The sequence below is a fragment of the Petaurus breviceps genome, unplaced genomic scaffold, assembly GCF_028583685.1.
Source record: "Petaurus breviceps papuanus isolate PSGF00001 unplaced genomic scaffold, PetGlider_PUasm1.0 78, whole genome shotgun sequence".
NCBI classification, from domain to species: Eukaryota; Metazoa; Chordata; class Mammalia; order Diprotodontia; family Petauridae; genus Petaurus; species Petaurus breviceps.
Window position 1 is genome coordinate 2,869,642 of NW_027186502.1, and position 24,641 is coordinate 2,894,282.

A 24,641-nucleotide genomic window follows, 5' to 3' on the forward strand; every position below is an offset into this window, starting at 1 on the left:
AAGGTTACACGGCTAGTTTTTTTGTGTGGGTGTTAAGTGTCTCAGGCCGGAACAGAACTCTGGTCCTCCTGACTCTGGGGCCGGCACTTTACTCACTGCGCCACCTAGCCTCCCCGACATATTTTTTTAATAAAAAAAAATATATCCCAATGAAACCTCTGTAACCTAGTCTTTTCATCTATCTCTGCTTTCCCAGTCCCTCCATCTCTGCTTTTTTTGGATTCTTCCTTATTTTTTCTTTGGTTTGTCTTTAGTGATACTCATCCTATCTGGGAGGTGTTAACTCTCCCCAAGCCCTTTTTTATCTATGTCTCCCCAGTACCGAATTATAGGGTCATAATTCCTTGCTCTGATTTCTCTCTGGCTTCTCTCTTCAAAGGCCATCATGTCTATAGTAAGTTGTCAATTAATCTGATCAGAGAATTCCCTGGCCATTATTGAGACAGAACTGGAGAAGGGGTCTTATTGTGATCTTGGTACCTCAAAAGAAACAATTTCTTTATTCTATCTATGACCTCTGCTACCAGCAGACTGCTTGTGGCTGTCACTGTCAAGTGGACCCCTCAGCTTTAAAGTAGGAAGGTATTCAACTTCTAGGGAGGCAAGAGATGGAGAACCGGCAGGAAAAGGCTCTATGGGACTGGGGATGGCTTGGACCCACTAGCAACTTGTCCTGGTATTAAGAGAAACCACGCAAAATTTTCCAGTCTGTTAAAGAGAAGTTCCGTTTACTGAGGTTCAAACTGGGGAAGAGAATATGACCTACTCACCGCCCACAGACTGACACTGTAAACTCTTCCTCCATAATTGTGATTTTATCTGGCACCTTGACCTGCACCTCAAACCTGGGCAGTACTGTTGGGAAAATATAAAAAGCATGACAATTTAGCCAACTCTGCAGGCCCGTCATTTTGTTTGAACTTCTCCATAGGGCTGCCTGAGATAACATCTTAACAGTCTCCAAGGCAGCTGGATGTCCCCAAGGGTCCAATCTATTCACAGATGCCAACTTGCGCCCTTAGAGATCCAACTACCGAAATAGCCTGGACAGGTCCCAAGAGCTCCAGCAGGGACGAAACAACCCTACTTAAAAGAGGAGAATGTGTAAGTTCACAGAGATGAAGTGGGTGTGAAGTACAGCAGTCATTAGGAAAAATCGTCTCTTCCATCCAGGACTAGAGCAAAAAAAGAGAGAATGAGCAGCACTGCTGAGCTGGTTTGAAATGTGGAACCGAGGAGGAGGGGGTGCTTGAACCTGTTGGTTCCAATTTTTTCATGGCCACGTGAGGCCCCTTATGAGAAGAAAAGGAGAGGTGTCTGAGGAGAGAAGAGAAACTTGAAAAGAGCTGCTGTAGGGAGTATAACAGAGCTGAGTAAGACAGAATAAAAAGATTGGAGGGCAGAAGTAAAGGCCTCGTTGTCACTGGATAACATAAATTTGTCAGAGAACCAGTCAGAACAGCTGTGCCGTTTCCTCCAATGGCTTTCAGTAGAAGGCAAGCAGGAACAGAGAAGGTAGATGTGGAGCAAGGGTAATCCAAGGTTGGGGCTTGTAAGCTTCTTCAAAATAAGGACAATACATTAATTATTTATGTAGCTCTCCTAGCACGGTGTTTTATACATAGTAAGTGCTTAATAAACAGGTCTTGAATGAATGTTTTGCTATGGAATATCACCATTTTCACACAATATCAGTTCACACCCTAGTGATGATCCTGGTTGGAATGACATAGAATGAATTCACCTCCTAGCCCATCCCAGCCTATGGAAAATGAAGAGAATCTAAATGACCTAAAGCCCTAGGATCGAATTGACAACATCTTCCCTACCAGTCCTGCGTCCGTACCAAATTCATCCACCTTAAAGGAGTGTTCTTTCTTTTTCCCTAGGTCCTTCTGTACCACCACCTTGTAGGAGCCATGGAGGGGTTCTGATGAGAGGGTGAAGGAGAGCTGCTTGAGGCCCCCCTCCAACTGGAGATTTTGCCACTGCACGATCCGATTCATTTGGGGGTCCTATTAAAAGAAAAGACTATAATGGCATCCAAAAGAACAAGAAAGCTACAGGAGGAGTGGAATTTGTGAGGACCTCCTGATGACCCAGAGTAGTATGAAGGGTCTTTAGCCCTGCTTCTTGTAAGGTGGGAAAGGAAGCAATAAGCTACAACATACTGAAGCTCAGGGAATAAGAAGAAATTTAGGATAAAGATTTCTCATACTAGCTCATCATCTCTGAGATGCCGTGGGAAGATGCCTGTATTTACTGATTCCCCCAGGTTTGAAATGCTTGGTTCTACTTACCTCGACATACACCAGTGGAAACTGTAGGAGGGAAAAAAAAAAAAGAAAAACATAGGAGTCAAACATTGTTTCTTAAGAGGGAAAATTCAGACAAATCTACAAACAGCTTTATGTGGTTATATCTGCAGTAAAATGCATTCTGGGTAAGAGCTCCTCAAAATTATTATTTTATGTGTATGCATGCACAAATACAGATGCCTATGGGGCAACCTGGTGGTGCCACAGGACACAAAGCACTGGGCCTGCAGACAGGAAGACCTGAGTTCAAATGTGGCCTCAGACACTTATTAGCTGTGTGACCTTGGGCAAGTCACTTAAGCTCTGTTTGTTTCAGTTTCTTCATCTGTAAAGTGGGGATAATAATAGCACCTATCTTCCCAGGGTTATTCTGAGGATTGATTGAGATAATATTTGCAATGCATCTGGCATTGTGCCTGGCACATGGTAGGCACTTAAAAAAATTAGCAATGATGATGACAAAGATGATGTATTTATACATACCTATACATGCTCATTCGTTTAGGATTTGAGATTGCCTAACACTAAGTTAGTGATTATAATCCTCTTGTCAAGGTCCTTGCCATGCTATGCCCTTTTACAAACAGGGAGACAGGCTCTTAAAGACCTCTTTGTCACTGATTCTAAAAAATGACAACATCCTTAACTCCTCCTATGAGGAAATATACCCTCTGGTTTTATCCAATGTTCAACTTCCCATCCAGAGGTTTTATTTACCTTGCACTCTACTCTGAATATCAGAGGTTACTCAGAGGAAGAAAATTTGATTGGCCAAACCAATTGTTCAAGAGAAGATAACGGATAAGGGGGAACAAAAGGAAGGTGATTCACTGTAGACTTAGTAAATTCTAAGTTTGGCAAGGTCGAAAGTCACTTATCAGAGTCACAGATTTATAGCTAGAAGGAACTTTAGTGGTCATATAGTTCAACTCTCTCATTTCATGGATGAAGGCTAAGACAAAGGCACAAGGAGATGAAATGCCTTGTCCCAAATCACATGGCGGTGAAGCTAGGACTTAACGTCAGGTCTTTTGATTCCATGTCCAACACTGTTAGCCCTGTATCACACCACTTCTCTTGTTTCCCATGGAGGTTACAAGAGGGCTATTTATAGAGCAGTTACTTAATAAGGAAAGGAATTTCCTCCTCCTCTTTTCCCTTGATAATGCTTCATACTGGAAATCTTATCCTGAGATGGGGCTGGAAGTCACTGCTGTGATTCTCAGGCTCCCCAGAGGCATGCCCCTCACCTTTATGGTCCCATTACAGTTTTACATGGCTGTTAGGGGTAACTCACCATCTCGTTCAGGGGGTGAAAATTTCCATTCACAGAGACAACACGAAACTGAACTGAAACAAAGAAATATCAACTATGAGGCCCAAAGTCCCTATGCTAGTCACCTTAGACAGTGACCTATGAGACCAAGAGGCAAAGAAAACTGCCATTTTCACTAGGAAAATAATGGAGATGAGGCTCACCCTTCCTTAGAATTGTCTTTGACCCTCACAATCTTCATACCTTTTTGTCCTGGCTTGTAGATAGGTTTGTCTGTTTGGACAAAGACCAGACTCTCTGTGTTCTTCACCAGCACTGTCTTCCGTTTATTGAAGGTGTGTGTTGGACCCTTCACCTGCACAGTGAAGAACGCCACCTCCGAAACTGTTGGTAATCTTGGGATCTGGAAAATACAAATGTTTTTCATAACTTACACTGCTCATTCATACTCTGGAGACCTCATCCATCCATATAAACTAGCCTTCTCCCTTCGTCTCACTAGAAGAGGTTGGTAAGGGGCATGGAGTATTTTTTCCCTTTTTACCAGTTTTGCTGAGAGTAATAAGACAATTCACCATATATCTTCCTTTGTATGTATCTATCTGGTTTCTTTTACTTCTTTACTCTGTTTCTCCATTGTCTACCAAATAAAGTCCAACATTCTTAGCTTGTAATCCATAACATGGTGTTCAATTTCATTACCATCCAGCTGTTTACTGACTGACCGACTGACTTTGTTCACCTGCCATCCCTAAAGATCACATTCAGGAAACTGGACATCTAGTCATCCCCAAACATCTAGTGTTTTCCCACCTTTGAGCATTTGTTTACACATGTGAAGAAGCTGACACCCATTAGGTCTTTCAATTTTTTGAGTTTGCACCTCACATCCACCCCCCGTAGTGAGATCATTCCCTCTTTCCTTGGTTTCCCAGTCCAAAAGTTCTCTTGCTGTTGTGTGTTCTTTGGTTTATTCTAATCAGTAAAACATCTGCAATTTCCACTTGTGGTTTTGCTTGGATAAAGGATTTTTACTGAATATTTGCTATTTATGATGATCTTTTTTTTGTGGCCAGCATTTGGTGGGAAGGAAGCAAGTTGGCCAATGTAAGATAAGGATTACCCTTCTTTTTAAGATCAAGCAAAGAAATAAATGGCTTTCATTCCAACCCTATCATATCCCAACACTAGAGATGTTTGAAGGGCTGCACAGAGATAAAATTCTAGTCCTCTTGGAGACTGGGGAGATTGCCCTGCCTTGGAGTTCTTAGATCCTGCCTGTTCCCACCTACCCCCACCAGCTAGACTGTTGCTAGGATAGGGATGACTCTTCTACTTTCTGCAAGGTTGGACAAGATCTCAGATGTAGCTATCTATGCCATCCACGACCTATATCATATATGTGTACATGTATGTGCATATACACACAAAAACCCATACATATATGTGCATGTGGGTATATATGTGTATATATCCATATATATAATATACACATATACAGACAGATGGATAGACAGACAGATAGATCAGACAACCCTTGTTCCCATACTTCATATACATCATTTTTTATGGTACAGAATATTCTATTACGTTCACTTACCACTATCTGCTTAGCTCTTATTCAGTCTACAGGGCATCTACATACTTTGTTCCCAGTTTCTTTGTTACCACAAAAATTGTTGCTGTGAATATTTTGTCATATATGAGATCTTATTTTATGTCTTTTAATTCCTTGGGGTACATACCTACCAGTCAGATATCTGAGTCAGCATTAACATTTTAGTCACTTTTTAAGTAGAGTTTTAAAATGCTTTCTACAGTGATTGTATCAGTACATGGTTCTTCTTTGGGACTAAGCAAGGTCACTATGATTACACAGTGTTTAGTCTGGGATGCTTTGTTCTTTCCACTTGGACTTTTTTCTTATACTTGCTATGAGCACCTCATAGGGAGATGAGTTAATGTTCCACATTCACGAGCACATGATACAACTAACTCATTCACCTACTTTCTTTGTCCTTCCAAAAAGAACCTGTAAGCCGTTCTCCTATTTCTCTGAAACTTCCCCATCTTCTATTTTAATTATAGCAAAAATGTTGATATAGATATGATTCGGTTCTTCTAGTAGCATTTGGATTCATAGGTCTTTGGGCAAGGATCTCACTAAATCAGTAGCAATAGTAAAATTAGTATTAATAGATAGTCTAAAAACTACAATTCTTAGCCCTCTCTGACTCCCTTTTCACTATTCTCCAATAAAAGAGTGGAAGGGGATCACCCATGCACACTAGTTTTTTTCTTTTTTTGCTTTTTGGAGGGGGGAGGGCAGGGCAATTGGGGTTAAGTGACTTGCCCAAGGTCACACAGCTAGCACGTGTTAAGTGTCTGAGGCCAGATTTAAACTCAGGTCCTCCGGACTCCAGGGCCAATGCTCTATTCACTGTGCCACCTAGCCACCCCCATTTTTTTTCTTGCTGAAATTATTTTCAATGATAATGTTTTAACCAAATTGTTACAAAATGAACATTGAAGCCCCTTTAACAAGTCTGGACATGAAGTTACATGACTACTTAAACAGTAACCTAAAATTATTACTTTTCTTTTCTTATTTTTTTTGCTTTTTTGGGGGAGGAAGTCAGGGCAATTGGGGTTAAGTGACTTGCCCAGGTCACACGGCTAATAAGTGTTATGTGATTGAAGCCAAATTTGAACTCAGGTCCTCCAGACTCCAGGGCCGGTGCTCTATTCACTGCGCCACCTGGCCACCTTTCTTTTTTATTTATGTATTTATTTTAGTCTTCAACATTCATTTCCACAAGATTTTGAACCGTGCAGACCATTATGTAGTTTTCTTTGTAACCTGGCCAGATTCTTTCCTCTGCTGCTGTCACCTCCTTGGCACAGACCCTCATCCCCTTAAGTTTAAGCTAATATTACAATCACCAACTGGTTGTTACCCTGCCTTGTTTCTCCCCACTCAAACCCATTCTACCCTCTGCTTTCTAACTGATCTTCCTAATGTGCAGGTTTGACCATGTCACCCCCTCTCCACGTTCCACAAATTCCAGTGACTCCCTACTCCCTCCAGAATTAAAAAGAAAATCCCTTTTGGCTTTTAAAGCCTTTCATAACTTCACCTTCTCTTACTTTTCCAGTCCTCTTACACATCCTCTGTGATCGGGTGACAGTGGCTTCCTTGCTCCATCTCCAGCTATTTTCACTGGCTCTCCCCCATGTCTGGAATTCTCTCCCTCCTCATCTCTACCTCCTGACTTTCCTAACTTCTCACTGACAATCTCTCTTTCTAAAAGAAGTCTCTATGCTGATCCCCCTTAAGGCTAGGGCCTTCTCCTAGCAATTATCTCGTTTACTCTATAGAGACCTGTACAGGGAATAAAGCGAGGCCTTCGGCTCTGTGTAGATGACATCATCGTTACTGCTGTTGTCGTTTGTACATAGATGTTTGCATGCTGCCCCTTTTGAAAATCTGAGATCCTCGAGAGCAGGGGCTTTTTTTGCCTTTTGTTGTGTCCCCTGGTGCTTAGCACCAGGTGTGTCTGGCACACAGTAAGCACTTAATAAATGCTTGTTGAATGACTAATGTGAAAATATGCTTCATAGGAATGTATATGTAGAGCCTATCTCAGATTTCATGCTGTCTTGGGGAGGAAGACAAAATTTAAAACTTATGGGAGTGAATGTTGACAATTAAGAATCAATAAATTAACTTATTTTTAAAAAATAATAAATGCTTGTGGACTGGGATTCAATAGCCAAAGAAGTCATCCCATAGTAGAACTAGCTCACTCATGATGAGCATCTCTGTACTTAGACCGGCCTTCAGAAAACACATTTTCTGTCACTTGATAAAGTCTTAGCAGCATGGTAGAACCTTTCAGCAATTTTGCTCTGCTGAAAGAGCCGTCAAGAATCTAGAGCTGAGGGGTGGCTAGATGGCGCAGTGAGTAAGAGCGCCGGCCCCGGAGTCAGGAGGACCCGAGTTCGGTTCCGGCCTCAGACACTTAACACCCACACAAAAAAACTAGCCATGTAACCTTGGGCAAGTTACTTAACCCCAATAGTCCCCAAAAGGCAAAAAAAAAAAAAGAATCTAGAGTTGTAGGGGTGGCTGTGTGGCACAGTGAATAGAGCACTGGCCCTGGAGTCAGGAGGACCTGAGTTCAAATCCAAATTCTGACACTTGACACACTTACTAGCTGTGTTACGTGACTTGACTTTGGGCCCAGCCTTCCCGTCTCCAAAAGGAGGAAGGAAGGAAGGAAGGAAGGAAGGAAGGAAGGAAGGAAGGAAGGAAGGAAGGAAGGAAGGAAGGAAGGAAGGAAGGAAGGAAGGAAGGAAGGAAAAGAAAGAAAGAAATCCAAAGTCACCTCCCTATCATGACAAGTTGTTGGAACAGGAATTTGTAGAGGTGTGTGTGTGTGTGTGTGTGTGTGTGTGTGTGCATGTATTTAACCATAGTCATGAATTAAAACTGGAAAGGACCTTATAGATTACATGTTATTATCCCTTCGTTTTACAGATGAAGGAATTGAAACCCAGGAGGCTTAAATGAAGTTCCCAAGGTCATATAGCTAGTAAGTAGCAGAACCTGGATTCAATACCATGTCTTCTGACTCCAAACCCAGTAAGCTTTCTTGTGTATTATACACTACAATACTAAGTGGTCACCTCCCAGCTTTCTCTCTCTCTCTCTCTCTCCCTCATCGATACATATAAAGATTCCAAGATTCCGATTCCCAGTGTAGTCTGAGAGAACCTTGCCTGTTTAGCTCTGTAAAGAGTCCCCTCCCCTCTCTCCCCGCCCCACAGAGTCAAAGAAATGATTCACAAAGTGGAGAGGGGAGGCTTGGAGGAGAAAATTCTGGGAGAGACTTCCCCTCCCTGAAAATGAGGCTGCTGCTCTGGAGTTTCAATGAGCAATCACTTTATAACAGGAGAGAGGCTGGAGTCAGAAGCATAAGATGGGATTGAGAGACATTATCTAGGTTTAGGACAGGTTCTTCCCATTTGGATTTCTGGTTGCTATGAGGCAAGTACTACCAAGAACACCAAGGAGAGGACATCACAGCCAGTGTCACCCAGAGTTTGTAAAAACCACCAATGACTAAAAAAAGTCCCACCCTCGAGCTTGGAGAGCCAGAAGAGGAAGCTGCATTTCTTCCTGCATTTCTTTATCCCTGAGATTGAAATGAAGTTAAAGCCATTTCTTTCCATTTCTTTGTATGAGACATGAGTTTAAATTCTCAAAAATTTTTCTCATCTGCACTGAAGGTCAGAGAGAGAGAAAAGAAAATATGAGAGGGGAGGAGGGTATAGTCAGTCATGACTGTCTCTGTTTTAATGGAAGTTATTTTGCCTATTTTTTTTTCAGTTTGTTCTATGTATAATATACATGCATATGTATATTATATGTATGTTCTATGTAAATATAAACCTGCTGTGACTGCACATTGTGCATCAAAATCTATGGATCCTGAGGCAAGAGACATGGGAGAGTGATTTACCCAAAATGAATGAGGATTGAGGCAAAATGTAAATGCAATAAAAATGGCTTAAATTAAAATTTTATCAGTATGACAGCTCTTAACTGGACTCAGGATAGCCAGGGTAAGCCATGAATGGGTCAGAGGCAAAGGCAGAGTTTCCATGGCAGGAGGAGCAACTTAGACACGCATTCATGCTCACTCTCCAGGGGCCATCAGGGACTCTGGAACCTCATAAAAAAAGGTTTATCTTGTGCAAGCATCCTTTGGCCACCAGTGACCAGCTGCAGAGTGTTTCTATGTACCAAGTACAGAGAGAGGACTACTTGGTAGCTAGCTAACATGTTTCACTCTGGGTTTATTCAGACCCCAATTCTTACCTGTCTCAGCAGACAGGAGTCAAGAGTCCAAGCCAATACAGACGTGTATGCCGCATGTGTCTTTCATACCAGGTGCTAGCAAATCATTTCTTAAATTTGAAATTGCTATGCAAAACAGCTGCATCTTACTTTGGGGAGCCCTTCCTAAATGTTAACAGGAGCTGACTTTCTGATTCATGGAACCTTTCTGGGAGATCAGTGACAGATATTCAGTATCAACTATCAGTATTTATGAAGTTGGATCTCCCAACAGGTGTTTGTGTCCCCTGCCCCACTTCTTAGTTCAGAACACCACGCATTTCTGTCCATTCTTCCCAGGCATACCCTGTGAAAAGAAAGCAAACTCATCCCACCCCTCCAGGAGGACTAGTCCCCATTCATTATAGAGACCAAGCCCAGGGCACTGCAGTAAATCAGACAGGATCAGATGGCTGGTACTCACAGTGAAGGGCACACAGAAGAATGCCTCTTTGTCTCTCCCCTCAAGATTGAATATGGAACTTTGATTAAGCCTGTTGAACTCCAACGCAGCACTTGTAGTCACTGTCTCATTCAAGTGGCTCAGAAGAAAACATACTTTCTCAGTGATCTCAGTATGAAGCAGGGAAGGAACTAACACCATGTACTGACTAGAAAGAGAAAAAGCCCCCACTGGTCATTGCCTGCTCTGAGCTATCAGCACAACTGTATTTCACTCACAGTTATCGCTACCACCAACAGCTATGAAGGATGTCTGCTCCAAAGAGCTGGACTGATGATAGCTGTGCAATCCTTCAAGGAATTGTTTTCCTTCTCCATCATTCTCAGTTAGGGGAATAACATCCTGGTAAAGTAGGCTTCAGGGTTATTGATATTTCACATACAGACCTCACTTTAAGGAAATATTAAGGAAATTAATACCTATATTTATATACACACAAAAATCAATTAAATATTATATATATTTTTTTCATTTTACATAGCTTACCAACCAGGAAAGCTGTTATCTCACTTGAGAGTAATCTTGACTGGCAGTCCGGAAGATTTGAGTTTAAATACCAACATTACAGTTATTGTGTAACACCAGGAAAGTCAAAATCTCTCTCAGTGCCAATTTCCTCATCAGCAAAATGTAACTCTTAATATCTATACCACTTACCTCACAGGAATATTGTGAGGGATGAATGCAACCACACAGTGAAAGTACTGTTCAAAGGTGCCAGTTGTTAATGAAGCATGTAAAATTTTATTTGGTTTAGCAACTCAAATCATATACAACTTTCCCAGGAATATATCTATCGCATAAAAAAAAAGTATGTATAGCCCCAGTGTTGCTGATACTCTTCATGATATGAACCTTTGCATCTGTATGATACAAAAATTCTTTATATAATTTTGGGTACCTGCCCACAAATATGGAGCCCCGGGCTACTTTTTTTTTTTGCCAGGGTCATAGTATGTATGAAGTTGTAGGGTAATCACAACTTAAACTCATATAGCACTACAAGGTTTATAAAGTGCTTTCCTCACAATAATGTGATATTATTTCTCCCATTTTACAGATTAAAAAAATTGAGGTTTATCTTACATAGCTGCCCCATGGCAAAGTTAGGACTAGAGCAGGGGTAGGGAACCTGAGGCTTCAAAGGCCACATGTGGTCTTCCAGGTCCTTGGGTGTGGCATTTTGACCAAGTTCAAGTTTTACAGAACAAATCCTTTTATTAAGGGGATTTGTTCTATGAAGTTTGGATTCAGTCAAAGGGCTGTACTTGGGGACCTAGAGGGTCACATGTGGCCTTAAGGCCACAGGTTCCCTACCCCTGGACTAGAGTGTTATGGAGAAATGTTCATATCAGTGGTGGAAAAGAGAAAAAACACAGACCAATGTGCTGTCCCTGTCAAGTGCCCTTAGATTTGTCTAAAAACAATGATTGTTTTTCCTTCTCCACTGTTCACTGACAAGGGGAATAGCTGTTTTCAAAGGTTATGAGAAAGGCTTTTAAAATGGTTAATATGCAAAAAGATGAACAAGGCAAAAATGATATTATCCCTTTGAACGAAGTCAAAAATAGGTCAGATATCATGGTCTTCTAACTAGATAATGAATTTAAAAGTATCACGTTTAAATTGGCAGCTAGGTAGTATAGGGAATAAGTTGCTAGACTAGCTAGGAACTCTTGAGTTTGAATCTTGCCTCAGGAACTTTCTAATTTTATGATGAGGTTGTTAAGAGGATCTGGGGAAAGTAGATAGATAGATAGATAGATAGATAGATAGATAGATAGATAGATAGATAGATAGATAGATAGATAGATGATTGATAGACAGATAGATGATAGATAGGTAGATATAGAGATGTGCATATATATGTATATATATGTGTATGCATATATGTATGTATATACGTGTGTGTGTGTATACATAGTACATCATAAACCTTAAAAGTCTATGTAAGTGTTAGCTATTAACTTCTCAAAAATAATGAAATGCCATCTTCCTTTCTTCATGGGCATCTCAAACTCGTGTCAACTGCAGTCCACTGAATGGGAATTCTGATAATATCCTTCATCGGTGATAGTGAGGGACCAGGCTGGAGTTCTTTGGGTACCCAGTCATCACTATTTGCCCCTCACAGAAGCTAGGGGTATTGAGGAGAATATAGGGAAAGACCAGGTGAGGGAGGAGCTGAAATATCAGTGTATCTCAGGTATCAGTGACTGCCTTTCAAGACAAGATGGAAGATAATTTAATAGAAGAAACTACCTCTATGAATATTCCAATGAATAGAGGGGATTCTTAATATTGTAATATCTTCAAGGTGCCACATAACTTTGCAATTTTTCCCACATTTGCTATTTTCTAACTCCTGTCCCACTTGTGAAGAATTCTCAAAAGGATTTTGGTTGCTTCTGGGACAAGATGGGGGATTAACTGGGAAGCTGCAGCTTAATTTGTATTTGTCATCAATGTAGAAAAAATGGATAGACTATAGATGATAGCTGCAGATGGGAAGAAGGAATATGGCTATCCACTGGGGCCTCAACAAGAGGAAAAAGTAGAGGCGGCAGCTAGGTGGCACAGTGAATAAAGCACTGACCCTGGAGTCAGGAGGACCTGAGTTCAAATAAAGCTTCAGACACTTAACACTTACTAACCATGTGACCTTGAGCAAGTCACTTAACCCCAACTTCCCTGCCCTCTCCCCTCCAAAAAAAAGCAAAGAGGAAAAAGTAGAATAAAAGGGCTAAAATTAACAATAAGGGGGTTGCCAGGTGGCGCAGTGAATAGAGCACAAGCCCTGGAGTCAGGAGGACCTGAGTTCAAATCTGACCTCAGGCATTTGACACACTACTAGCCATGTGACTTTGGACAAGTCACTTAACCACAATTGCCCTCCAAAAAAACAAATTAACAATGGCTGGAGGCCCTGGGAAACTGACCAACAAATAGTATCTTGATTGCCCTTTCACCTTCCCCTTCCTAGTCTAGCTGCGCTGTTCCCTTATGTTACCAGCTACACCACCCCACCTAAGCCTTACACTCCCAAGGAAGTAGATAATACTCCCCAAAATATTGCCTCCAATCTGCCCCAATCAACATTCCCATTTTCTTGTTTCCTCAAGCTCAGCAATTGTGCCAAAAAGCAATTTCCTATTAAGGTATTAAGAACTGAACTGATCATGATTTACTCTATAACCCCTTGGGGAGAGAATTTTTGTCAAAATACATATACATATATATATATGTGTGTGTTTGAGGGGGCACTTGGAGGGTCAATATCTTAAGTCCAAAGGAATGAATCTCTAAAGACAGAATGACTAAGTAAAATCCTTTTGAGAGTTCTTCAGAACTGGGACAGGAGTTAGGTTAGTGAGGAGGTATTGGGGAGGTAGGGCGCTTTCCCAACTCTTTTAAGTCACCCCAAGCCCTTCCCCAGATAGCTTTCCTATGTCTAAGTTTGACCCTGGTAAAAGGAAGTGATTTAAAAAAAAGTGAGAGGAACAGATAATCAAAAGGGAAGAAAAGAGACAGATAGGAGGGTCAGAGAAGCAAACACAAATGAGAAGCTAAAAAGCGAGAGATTTGGAGTGCCGGTCTATTAGGAAAAAAGGAAAAGCCGAAGATGGGAGGAGGGCTGGGTGTGACTTTTGGTTCCCTTACAGGCCAGCTCCTTTCTTTGTAAATACCCAGAGTTTTCTCAGAAAACTTACGGTTCTCCATTGATTCCAGTGACCGAGGCGAGAAGCAAGAGGACAAGGCCTAGATGTGGCAACCGGCCTTTCCCCATGGTGTTGGAAGGGGAAGACAGGGAGGCCAGGCTGACTCGTTGCCTCGTCCTTGCACTGTGAACTGTTCCTAAATAGTCTGGGTTTTATGCTTCTGCTCTCTGCAAACAAGAAGCCCTGCCCACACAACCCAGATTCTCACAAAGGGTCATTGCTCTCTGTGTTTGTTTCATTGCAGCCAAGTCTAATTTTTGGTAAATTTGGAGCCTGCTTCTGAGATAACATCTACATTCGAAATCGAGCCAACTTTTTTCAGTCTGACTATAAAATTTTAAATTCCCTGCCCTGGTTCCTAACAGAACTATTCTAAGGGCAGACCTTGGTTTGAGGGGGCACTGTCATTACACCCAAACATCTCTCTTTCTACCCCTCACAGTATCAGAAATGTTACTTGACAGAGAAGCTAGAGTGGTTTGCCATTTCCTTCTTCAATTCATTTTACAGATGGGGAACTGAGGCAAATAGGGGGAAAGTGACTTCCCCAGGATCATATGCCTATTAGGTGTCTGAGGCCAGATTTGAACTCAGTAAGATGAGCTTTCCTGACTCCAGGCCCAGAACTCCAACCACCTAGCTGCCCCAAAGGGCCCTTAAAAGACATAAAAGCTATTTCACAGCTAATCTCCAATAAGTATTAAAATTGAATTGGTTGAGATCAAGGCTTGGGGAGGAGATCAATATACAAGACCAGATTACTATAAGGGGTGGATGTGGGTTTCGATTAAGATGGGGAAAGGAAGAAGGGTATCAAATACAAATTGGATTACTTCATAATTTTGCCCAGAGCTGGAACTAATCCCTATCACTTTCCACATCAAGGAAAAAGCACTTTCTCCCATCTTCACCAAGTCCTTTAAACTCTTAATCCTATAAACCTATGGATCACTGCATATGCAATGCACTGAAATTCAACTCCATGCCACGTACACCCCCATACACACCCAGCCATATTATTTCACCAAGTCCCTCTCCTTCTTTGGAGTGCAAAAGACAAAGTAAGGAAAAGAGCCTTAAATAAGGGGTCACATATAACACGGGAGTCCTGATTAAAACTGGGTCAAGAGTCAGTGATTTAAAGTATGTAGAGGGCCTTTGAAAAACATTTATTGAAGATCTATTATATGGAAGACATTATTATTATTTGTCATGGAGAAAGAAGAACAACTGAAAGTCTGCTCAAAGTTTCAGCACAGTTTAGTAATAATATCATAATATCTAGTTGTACATGCATACATGGCACATATAATTGTATTGTAACATAGAATAATATAATAGCCTTTACATAGGCTAGGTTGAAGGTTTGCAAAGAACTTTACAGATACCTTATATTATATTGTCTTTACAGATATATTATCTCATATCTTATATAAAATATGCAGATATCTCATATTTGGGAGGTAGGTACAATTATTATCCCCATTTTACATATGAGGAATCAGAGGCAGACAGAAGTTAAGTGACTTGATCAATGTAATAAATTAGTAAGTACCTGGGGTAGAATTTGCACTCAGGTCTTTTTTACATCTGGTTCAATTCTCTTTCCATTCACCATCTAAGCCACACTGGATCTGTCCATCTCGGAGTATTTGATCTTCCAAAGAAGAAAGAAACAAACGAGGAAAGGAAGTAATGCAAGAGAAAGGAAGAAGGAGGACAAGAGCCAAGGAAAGACATGACAAGAATCAGAAAGTATATATTATAGATTTCAAACCAATTGATAATTATGCACTAGGTCAACTATAAGTGAATTTTACAGAGGAAATACACACTTTCCTCATGCAGTTGGGCAGGCACTGAAACCGATTTCCCTTCATCCTTAATCCATTATCTCTTTTAAAAGTCCTTTCTAAAGTAATGGCTGAATTATACATTTCACCGCTTTTCTTCCGAAAAAAACAAGGGTTTAAGGCTACGTGTAATTCTGTGAGTACAGATGATGGGGAACATTTCTGCTGGTTACATATTAATCATCTTCCAGTTCAGTTACTGGATATGACCAGACCTATTCCGTAACAGTTAGCCTCTCTCACCTAGACACAGACTGCCTCTCATTAGCCAAAATTCACATGATTTAAATCTACATGGAGCCTTATGGTCCCCAGGAGCTCAGGGTAGCCTTGCTCTAGATCAACTTATAGTATTTGTATCTTGGAGTACTGGCACAGCGGCTGACTCAACCACAACAGAGACTTCATAAATCTTGCTTGCTTGTTTATAAATACTCATTACCAATTTTTCATTAGAAAGTGACCTGATAGAAAACTGTAAAAAAAAAAAATTGATTTCTCAAGCAATTGCCATCTAAACACTACTTACATACATACACTTGTTCTTCAGTCATGTCTGACTCTCTCTGACCCCATTTGGGGTTTTCTGAAGTGGTTTGCCATTTCCTTCTCCATCTCATTTTACAGATGAGGAAACTGAGGCAAACAGGGTTAAGTGACTTAAGTATCTGAGGCCAAATCTGAACTGAAGTAGGTTAGTCTTCCTAACTCCAAGCTGGGCACTTTATCCACTGTGCCACCTAAATGCCTTGTGTACATGCATATATACATATATACACACACATATACATGCAAAATATATTTTAAATAGTTCTCAATAAATTTCATCCTCTTTCGACGTTCTCTCGAATATTTAAGAACGCTGCATATAGGGGCAGCTAGGTGGCACAGTGAATAGAGCACTGGCCCTGGAGTTAGGAGGACCTGGGTTCAAACCCAACCTCAGACACTTGACACATTTATTAGCTGTGTGATCTTGGGCAAGTCACTTAACTCCAAATGCCTTGCCTTCCCCTCTCCCCCCCAAAAAAAAGAACAAAATAAAATCATTGCATATCCATGCCTTCGTATTCCTGGTTACTCACATGTTCTTCCATTAGTTTACAACAGAGGATCTCCCAAACATGCTGGTTTTCTTCTTTGCATTCTGACATTCTGAGGGTATCACTGGTGCTCTTGCTTATGTGTTCAGCTTTTCTTGTCTTTTCTCCTTTAATCGCCCATTTCTGTGATATCATTTACCCTGTTTCTTCTGGATAATTTCTTGTTTGGAGCAGCACAATTTACTCATGTTCAACCTGCAAATACACATTCATTGCCCTCTCAGTGACCCTCAAGTTTGATTCTTTGGAAGCATTCTGACTCACAACTCACCATACAACACCTAGGGAAGAGTATTGTTGAAAAGATGGGCCTCTGTTTTAGAGAGAAGCTTGAGGTCATTTCTTAAAGGCAATTGACACAAAGGCAACGGGCTCAGGGGAGGCCTTTACCACCTCTGGTGTTCCTTCTTCAACTTCAACTTGAACTTGGACTTCAACTCTTCCATGACAGAGGATAGCACCTTTGGAGATTGTATATTTCCCTTACTTTGCTTGATATGAATAATCCCAGTATCCTCAAACAAGTTAACTCGAAGGCATTTCAGGATGAAACTAGAAGGAAGGCAATGAACAGATGAAAAATGGAAAAGATCTGGAAATATGTTTATGTCATATTCTTTTTCATCATCAAGAGCAATGCAACATGCAGACTCAAACATCAGAGTTCTGGTTGTATTTTTGAAAAAGTAGGATGTAAACTCCTTGAGAAGGTATTGTTTTTTTTTTCCTTTGTATACCCAGGCACAAAGGATATTGGGATAATAGATCTGGAACTACAAAGTAAACCTAGAAAACATCTAGTTCAACCTCTTCATTTTTCAAATGAGGAAACTGAGGCTGAGAAAAGTCAAGCAACTTACATGAACAGTAAGTGGCTGAGTTGGGATTTGAACTCAGATCCTATGACTCCAAGTTCTTTCCACTGTACCAAATTAAAGTCAAAAATGGCATTGAAGAATGAAAAAAGCAGCTAGATTAAACCAAGTAGACACAGAGAAGGTTCCCACTGGAGGCAATGCAACTTTTAGGAATTGGTTCTCAAGTTATCTAAAGGAGGGGAAAAATAGGGGTATTCAAATGGGTATGGGGAAAAAAAAGTTTAGGTTTTATTACAAAAGAGAGGAAACCATGAAAATATCAATAACTTTCAACTCATATACTTTTCTTTCTTTTTTTTAATGTTTATTTTATTTTTCTACATTTCCATCTATATAAAATTCTAATGAACATGATCCACACACACATCCAGGGCATTCTGGATGAGGGTGTTAGAAGGAAAAAGGAAACTTTTGTAACTAATAGCCCATAATACCATCATATGATTGACAGAAGGATTAAGAAAATGACAATACACAAATGCCACTTTTCTTATTGTTTGTCTGTTAAAAAATATTTAATTTAGCAAAACAATGCAATATTTCCTTTTTTTTTTTTTTAAAGCAATCGGGGTTAAGTAACTTGCTCAAGGTTACACGGCCAGTTATTTCTGGGTGTGGTGCTAAGTATCTGAGCCCAGATTTGTTCCCCAGGTCATCCTGACACTGGAGCCGTTGTTCATACTCGCTGAGGCACCTGGCCGCCCCTAACAATGCAATATTTCAAAGGCTCTCCTCCATCAAGGTGTCTCCTATGTTGTTGAGTCCTTGTCCAACTCTTGGGAACCCATTTGGGATTTTCTTGGCAAAGATAGTGGAGTGTTTTGTCATTTCCTTCTCCAGCTCATTTTATAGATGAGGAAACTAAGGCAATCAGGGTTAAGTGACTTGCCCAGGGTCAAACAGCTAGTAAGTGTCTGAAGCCAGACTGGAACTCAGGTCCTCCTGACTCCAGGCCTGGAACTCTGTCCACTTCACCAACTAGTTGTCCATCTCTAATGTTCAAATTATACAAATTTCTTGAAAGACGTGACAACCAAGATAACCTTGTTTGATGACCCTTTGATTATTCCAGAAAACAGAAAAAATGAAATTTTTTTGGTAGCACAAAGAGACCATCTTATCCAACTCTCATTTTATGGATTAGGAAATGATGGAGATCAAGGAAGGTTAAGTGACTTGTTCAGGGTAGTAATTATCTGAGATGAGATTTGAACCCAGAGTTTTCTGACTCATCAGTGCTCCTCCTTCCCTCCCTTGCCCTCTTTTTTTCCTTCCTTCCCTTCTCTTTCCTTTCCTTTTTTTCCTTTAAGGATCTTTGTTACTGATTCACATCTTCACAGATTATAATTCCCAGAAGGATGTTCTTCTAGGATGTTATCCCTGTTCTTAAAGAAAGACTGGACTGTTTGTTCTTATTCTATTATCAGATAAGAAACAGGAAATGAATTCCGTGTGGAATCATTGTGTTAAAAAAAAATTTTTTTTTAAAGAATCATTGTGTTCTAGAATTTGGAAGGGATATTAGAGGTCACCTAGACCAGTGGTATCAAACTTTCTTTCTCTTTCTTTTCCTTCCCTTTTCTTTCCTTCCTTCCTTCTTTTACCTTTCCCTCTTTTCTTCTTCCTTCCTTCTTCCAATGAGGAAGCTCCCTCTACCTAAAGAAAGTGTTAAGTAATTTAGCAAATTATAGTAAGAGATTTACATATGGGATTGAGATTTTAAGTGACTTGTCTCTGGTCACACAGCCAGCACATGCCAGGGCAGGATCTGAACACAAATCTTACTGAGTCCAGTCTGGCTCTCCATTTACTAAACCATGCTGCCCCCTCTTCTTATCTGTAAAATAAGGAAACAGGTCTAGATCAAGGATATCAGACACAATGCTGCATGCCATTGTGGACTAAGTCAGACTAAACTGTAATTGATTAATATTTAACAAAATAAATAAAAATACAGTACAATATAGACAACATTGGGGCAGCTATGTGGCTTAGTGAATAGAGCACCGGCCCTGGAGTCTGGAAGACCTGAGTTCAAATCCGGCCTCAGACACTTGACACACTTACTAGCTGTGTGACTTTGGGCAAGTCACTTTACCCCAATTGCCTTGCCTTCCCCCCTCTAAAAAAAGGAAAAAATTAACCAATATGGGTAATATTAATATATGATTTCCTAAGTCAATATGCAGCCTGCAGGGATCTTTATATATGGTTTAATGGTTCCTGTTTCTATCTGAGTTTGACATTGGCTGAGATGGTCTATATGAGCTTTAATATCCTTTCCAGTTCTATAACACCAAGATACTATATAAATATCCCCTAGAGGGGTGGCTAGGTGACACAGTGAGTAGAGTGCCAGCCCCGGAGTCAGGGGGACTTGAGTTCAGATCCAGCCTCAGACACTTAATACACACACACACACACACACACACACACAGTAGCCATGTGACCTTGGGCAAGTTACTTAACCCTAATTTCCTTCCAAAAAGCAAAAATAAATAAATAAATTTCTATTAAAAAAAATATCCCCTAGATCTACTTCCTGATTCTTATCTGATAATAAGATAAGAACAAACAGTTCAGTGTCTCTTTAAGAACAGGAGGAACATTATAGAAGAACATCTACTGGGAATTATAATCTGTGAGGAGTCAGTAACAAAGATCCTTAAATGAAAAGTCTCTTGACTCTTGAAATCCAGAGAGGTTTATCACTAGACTATGGTCTTTTATGTGTTTTGGTTTGTAAAACAAACACAGCAAATTAAACAAACTCTGGCACTGTGTGGAAATATTTTCACTGCTACAAATGAAAATCAATTGTATTTACCTTTCTCTGATCAATACCTTCAAAACTTGTCAAATTATCTAAAATTCTCTTTCTACACAACCTTGTTAGATGTGTAAATTTTCACAATATTTTGGTAAAAACAGGCATCTGTATACTTAAAACAAATGCTCCAAAAGTCCTAATAAAAACAAAATTTTCAGACATGTTTACAGTATAGAAAAATGATAACATCTAATTCTAAGAAGAGAAATGTTTGCAAAGTGTTGAGCAATTCTAAGTGGGAGTAACATAGCTGAGGTCCTACAAAGGGCATTGGACAGGAAATACAGGTTCTACTACCTACCCTGCCACCAACTGTATCACCTTGAATATATCACTTAATATAAATAGGGCTCCTTTTTCATTAGTGATATAAAAGGGAATTGACTGGGTGATCTTTAAGTTCATGTCAGCTTTCAAAATCTACAATTCTTGAGCGAATGCAATATTTTATATCTTTTTTGCTGATTGTTCTTCCTCCTCTAGAAAAGAATAGGGAATGGCTGCAAGATTTCATTTGAGTAGTTGGCAGACCTAATAAAATATCTGCATAAAAGCATGAAGAATGCAGGAAATACCTTAGCACAGAAGTCAGGAAGCCTTCATAAATGCCAGAACAAAGTCAGTCACGAGGCAGAAAAAGCAGAGGACGTATGAGATGGCTACGACCAAAAACAACTGACCTAGAAAACAGAATATGAAGAGATGATATAAGAGTTATCAGTCTCTCAGTAAATTACTTAAAATTATACAATGAAACAAACAAACAAAGTACCATATTTCAAGAAATTATAAAAGAAAATTGCCCAGAAGAGTCTGAAACAGAAGGCAGATGAGCATAATCTACAGGTTAACATCAAACAGAAATATCAGATGAAAACACTGTGAACTCTAAATCCCAGAATTCCCAGGTCAAAAAAAAAATTTCAAACAGCTAGGAAATGATAAAGCATGTACGAAGGAAACCAACTAGATAAGAACTGAATTATCTGCAACAAGCATAAATTAAAGAGATTATAGTATCATATATTAGAAGGAAGGGAAAAGAGTTTTGTGTCCAAGAATTAGTTATCCTGAAAAGTTGAACATGACTGTGAAGGGGGTTTTAAATTGATGAGCAGGATCAAATACTTTCAGACACTTTCCTTGAAAAAACCAGAGCAGGAGAGAATAACACCCAGCAGACAAAAGAAACTTAAGAAAGGTAGACAAATCGGAAAATGTAGTAATAAGTCAGTACTTGGACAACAAAAAAAGGGAGAGAGAAACTATTGTCCTGCGAAAGTTGCAACAGTCTAAGAGTAGGTGAGGGTAAAATTTTTAAAAATAAAAACAAAAACAAAAAAAACCCCACCAAAACTAATGAAACCTTAACAGAGGAGAGAAAGGAAGAACATCATATTTCTGGTCATTGGAAAAACACAAGAAAAGATTACTCATGGATAAGCTGGACAGTATCCAGAAGAGGGCTACCACAATGTTAACAGATCTTGATTCTATATCATATGAATACCCAGGTGAAGGAAATGGAGATGTTTAGCCTGGAGAAGAGAAAACTTAGGGGAGAAAGGATACAAGTACTTGTACAATATTTGAAGGGTTGTCCCATTGAGGAGAGATGAGTCTTATTTTTATTTGGCTACAGAAGGCAAGAACAAGGAGTGGAAGTTGTAAAAAAGAAAACAGGGCTGATGTCGGGAAAAGTTCCTGGCAATTTGAGAACTATCCAAAAGTGGAATGAATGCCTCTTGAAGTGGTGGATTCCCACTTATTGGAGGTCTTCAAGCAGCATCTGGAGGACCTCTTCTCAGGTATGCTATATTGGGGATGTCAGGTACAGATTGAACTAGATGGGGATGAAATGATATGATTATTCAAATCAGAAGTGGGGAGGATGTTGGGTGAGGGGATTTCAGGAAGCTAATCCTTATCTGGTCTGGGCCAGGAGAGGTTTTTAAAAATAATAACACCAACAATAGTAAGATTAGAATGGCAGAAAAAAGGGAAGGAATGGTGTTGAGCAGGGATAGAGACCGAGGTGGGTTTGAAAGACAAAGTTGGAAAGATTTTGAGGGGAGAATATAAAAAGAAAAAAGGGCAAAAATCAGGAATTTAAGTGTGGTCTGGGAGAGAAAATTGGGATTGGACTGGGTTGACACACCAATAAATGAAAGCATTTATTAAACACTTATTTTGATCACTATGCTAAGTGCTAGGGGTAGAAACAGAAACGCAAGACACTCCCTGCTTTCAGGAAGGTCTTACTATAATGAAGCAAAAACACATACGGAAGGTTCCACCACAAGTCAGATGGAAAAGTCTCATGGCCTTTAGGGTGAAGAAGCAAAGGAGATGGCAACACTTCTTATTAAATTGAGAAAACTAGTGATAAAATCATATCATCTTCTATTGTTGAACTATTTGACAGGGCTGAGGACTTCAGTGGCAAGAACTTTCCTTCCTGGGTCTTTAGGAGATGTAACTGTAACATCTACAAGAGCAATGGCCAGGCTATATCTCCACAGGAGTTGCTTCCCAGGATGATGAATGAGAGCATGGGACTGGAGGCAATGCTACTCCTATGGCTCTTGGGTGCAGGGACTGAAGACAGATCAGGATTAAGATGGTGGTGGAGGTGGTGGTTTTACTTGCCTGGCTGATGCTGCCTCCTGTCTCTCCATCAGGTTGTCTTGCAGCTTCACCTAGACTGGCATGCCTGTCCTGTATTTGGTAATTGGTAGACAGGACCAAATGAAAACACTGAATGATGGTTTCATTCTTCCTGCCTCATCCCTCTCACTCTTTTTCCTTTAAAGAAAAGGGGGAAGGGAAGGAGAGAAGGATAGAGCAAATGATTATGTATAACTAACATAATAATATAAGGGATTATAGCAATATTTGATAAATGAAAAAATTAATGTAGCCCCAGGTTCCATCCTGGATCACCTGCATAAGATTCTTCTTATTGGTGGGCAGCTAGGTGGCATGGTAGATACAATTCTGGGCTTGAAGTCCGGAAGACTCATCGTTCTGAGTTCAAATCTGGTCTCAGACACATACTAACTTTGTGACTTGACCTTTGTTTGTCTTAATCCATTGGAGAAGGAAATGGTAAACCACTTCAATAAGTTTGCCAGGAAAACCCTATGGAGAGTATTGGCATGCTATGGTCCATGGAGTCATGAAGAGTCAGATATGATTGAATGACTGAACAACAACAACATAACTTATACAAGCACATACACCCACACCCACACCCACAACCACACCCCTTAACCCAAGAATAACAATTGTAACTGTGAGTGTGAATGGAATAAACTAATTCACAAAAGGAAGAAGGGTGACAAAATTGATTAGAAATAAAACCCAACAATTTGTTTATAAGAAGCATGCTGAAAATATAAAGATACATATGGAGGCAAAATAAAGGATGAAGCAAAATTTATCATTCCTTATCTAAATCCCAAAATTCTAGAGCAGCATTCTTTTGTTTTCTGTTTTAAAGTAGTTGATTTTTATTTTTTTTATTTTACAAATGCTTTATTAACTTCTGATTTACATCATTCATTTATGCCAGATTTTGAGTTACAAATTTTCTCCCCGTTTTTCCCCTACCCACTGCCCCAAAATATCAGTCCCACAGGATATCCCCTCCTCCAATCTGTTCTCTCCCATATCTTCTCCCTTACCCCCTTTGACTTTTCCAGTACGGCATGGTGGAACTCTATGCCCCAGTGCTTGTATATCTTATTTCCCAATTACATGTAAAATAGTAATTAATAATAGTATATATATTTAAACATTTGATTTTAAAACTTTGAATTCCAGATTCATTTGCTTCCTCCCTTGTCACACACCCTTACTGGGAAGATAAGCAATTCAATATAGGTTGTACATGTGTAGCTAATGCAAAATATTAACATAGGAGATATATTGTAAAAGACTGACTATATTTCCCTCCCTCCTATCTCACCTCCCACTTGTTCTATTCTCTACTTTGAAACCATCCCTTTTCAAAAGTGGGTGCTTCCAACTGCCCTCCCCCTCCCAGCCTGCCCTCCCTTCCATCATCCCCTTACCCCTACTCTCCTGTAGGGTAAGATACCCTATTTAGTGTGTATTTCATTCCCTCCCCGAGCCAAATTCAATGAGAATAAGGCTGACCCATTCCCTTTTGCCTTCCTATTCTTCCCCTCCATTGTGACCATTTCACCTTGCCTCTTCTATATGATATAGTTTACCCCATTTTGTCTCTCCCCATCTCCTCTCATTATATTCCTCTCTCACCTCTTAATTTCACCT

General features: G+C 40.1%; 1 protein-coding gene across 1 annotated transcript in view; it reads right to left on the bottom strand.

Moving 5' to 3' along the window:
* Positions 1-13,845, bottom strand: part of A2M (alpha-2-macroglobulin) — an 80,797-nt gene extending 66,952 nt beyond the window's left edge. The window contains exons 1-7 of the mRNA XM_069106109.1: positions 13,670-13,845; positions 9,921-10,107; positions 3,838-3,997; positions 3,616-3,668; positions 2,301-2,321; positions 1,847-2,015; positions 771-855 (exon numbers count right to left, since the gene is read on the bottom strand). Of these exons, the coding sequence (XP_068962210.1) occupies positions 771-855; positions 1,847-2,015; positions 2,301-2,321; positions 3,616-3,668; positions 3,838-3,997; positions 9,921-10,107; positions 13,670-13,746 (752 nt within the window). The 5' untranslated portion in view covers positions 13,747-13,845. The remainder of the gene's footprint in view (positions 1-770; positions 856-1,846; positions 2,016-2,300; positions 2,322-3,615; positions 3,669-3,837; positions 3,998-9,920; positions 10,108-13,669) is intronic.
* Between the last annotated feature and the right edge of the window lie 10,796 nt (positions 13,846-24,641).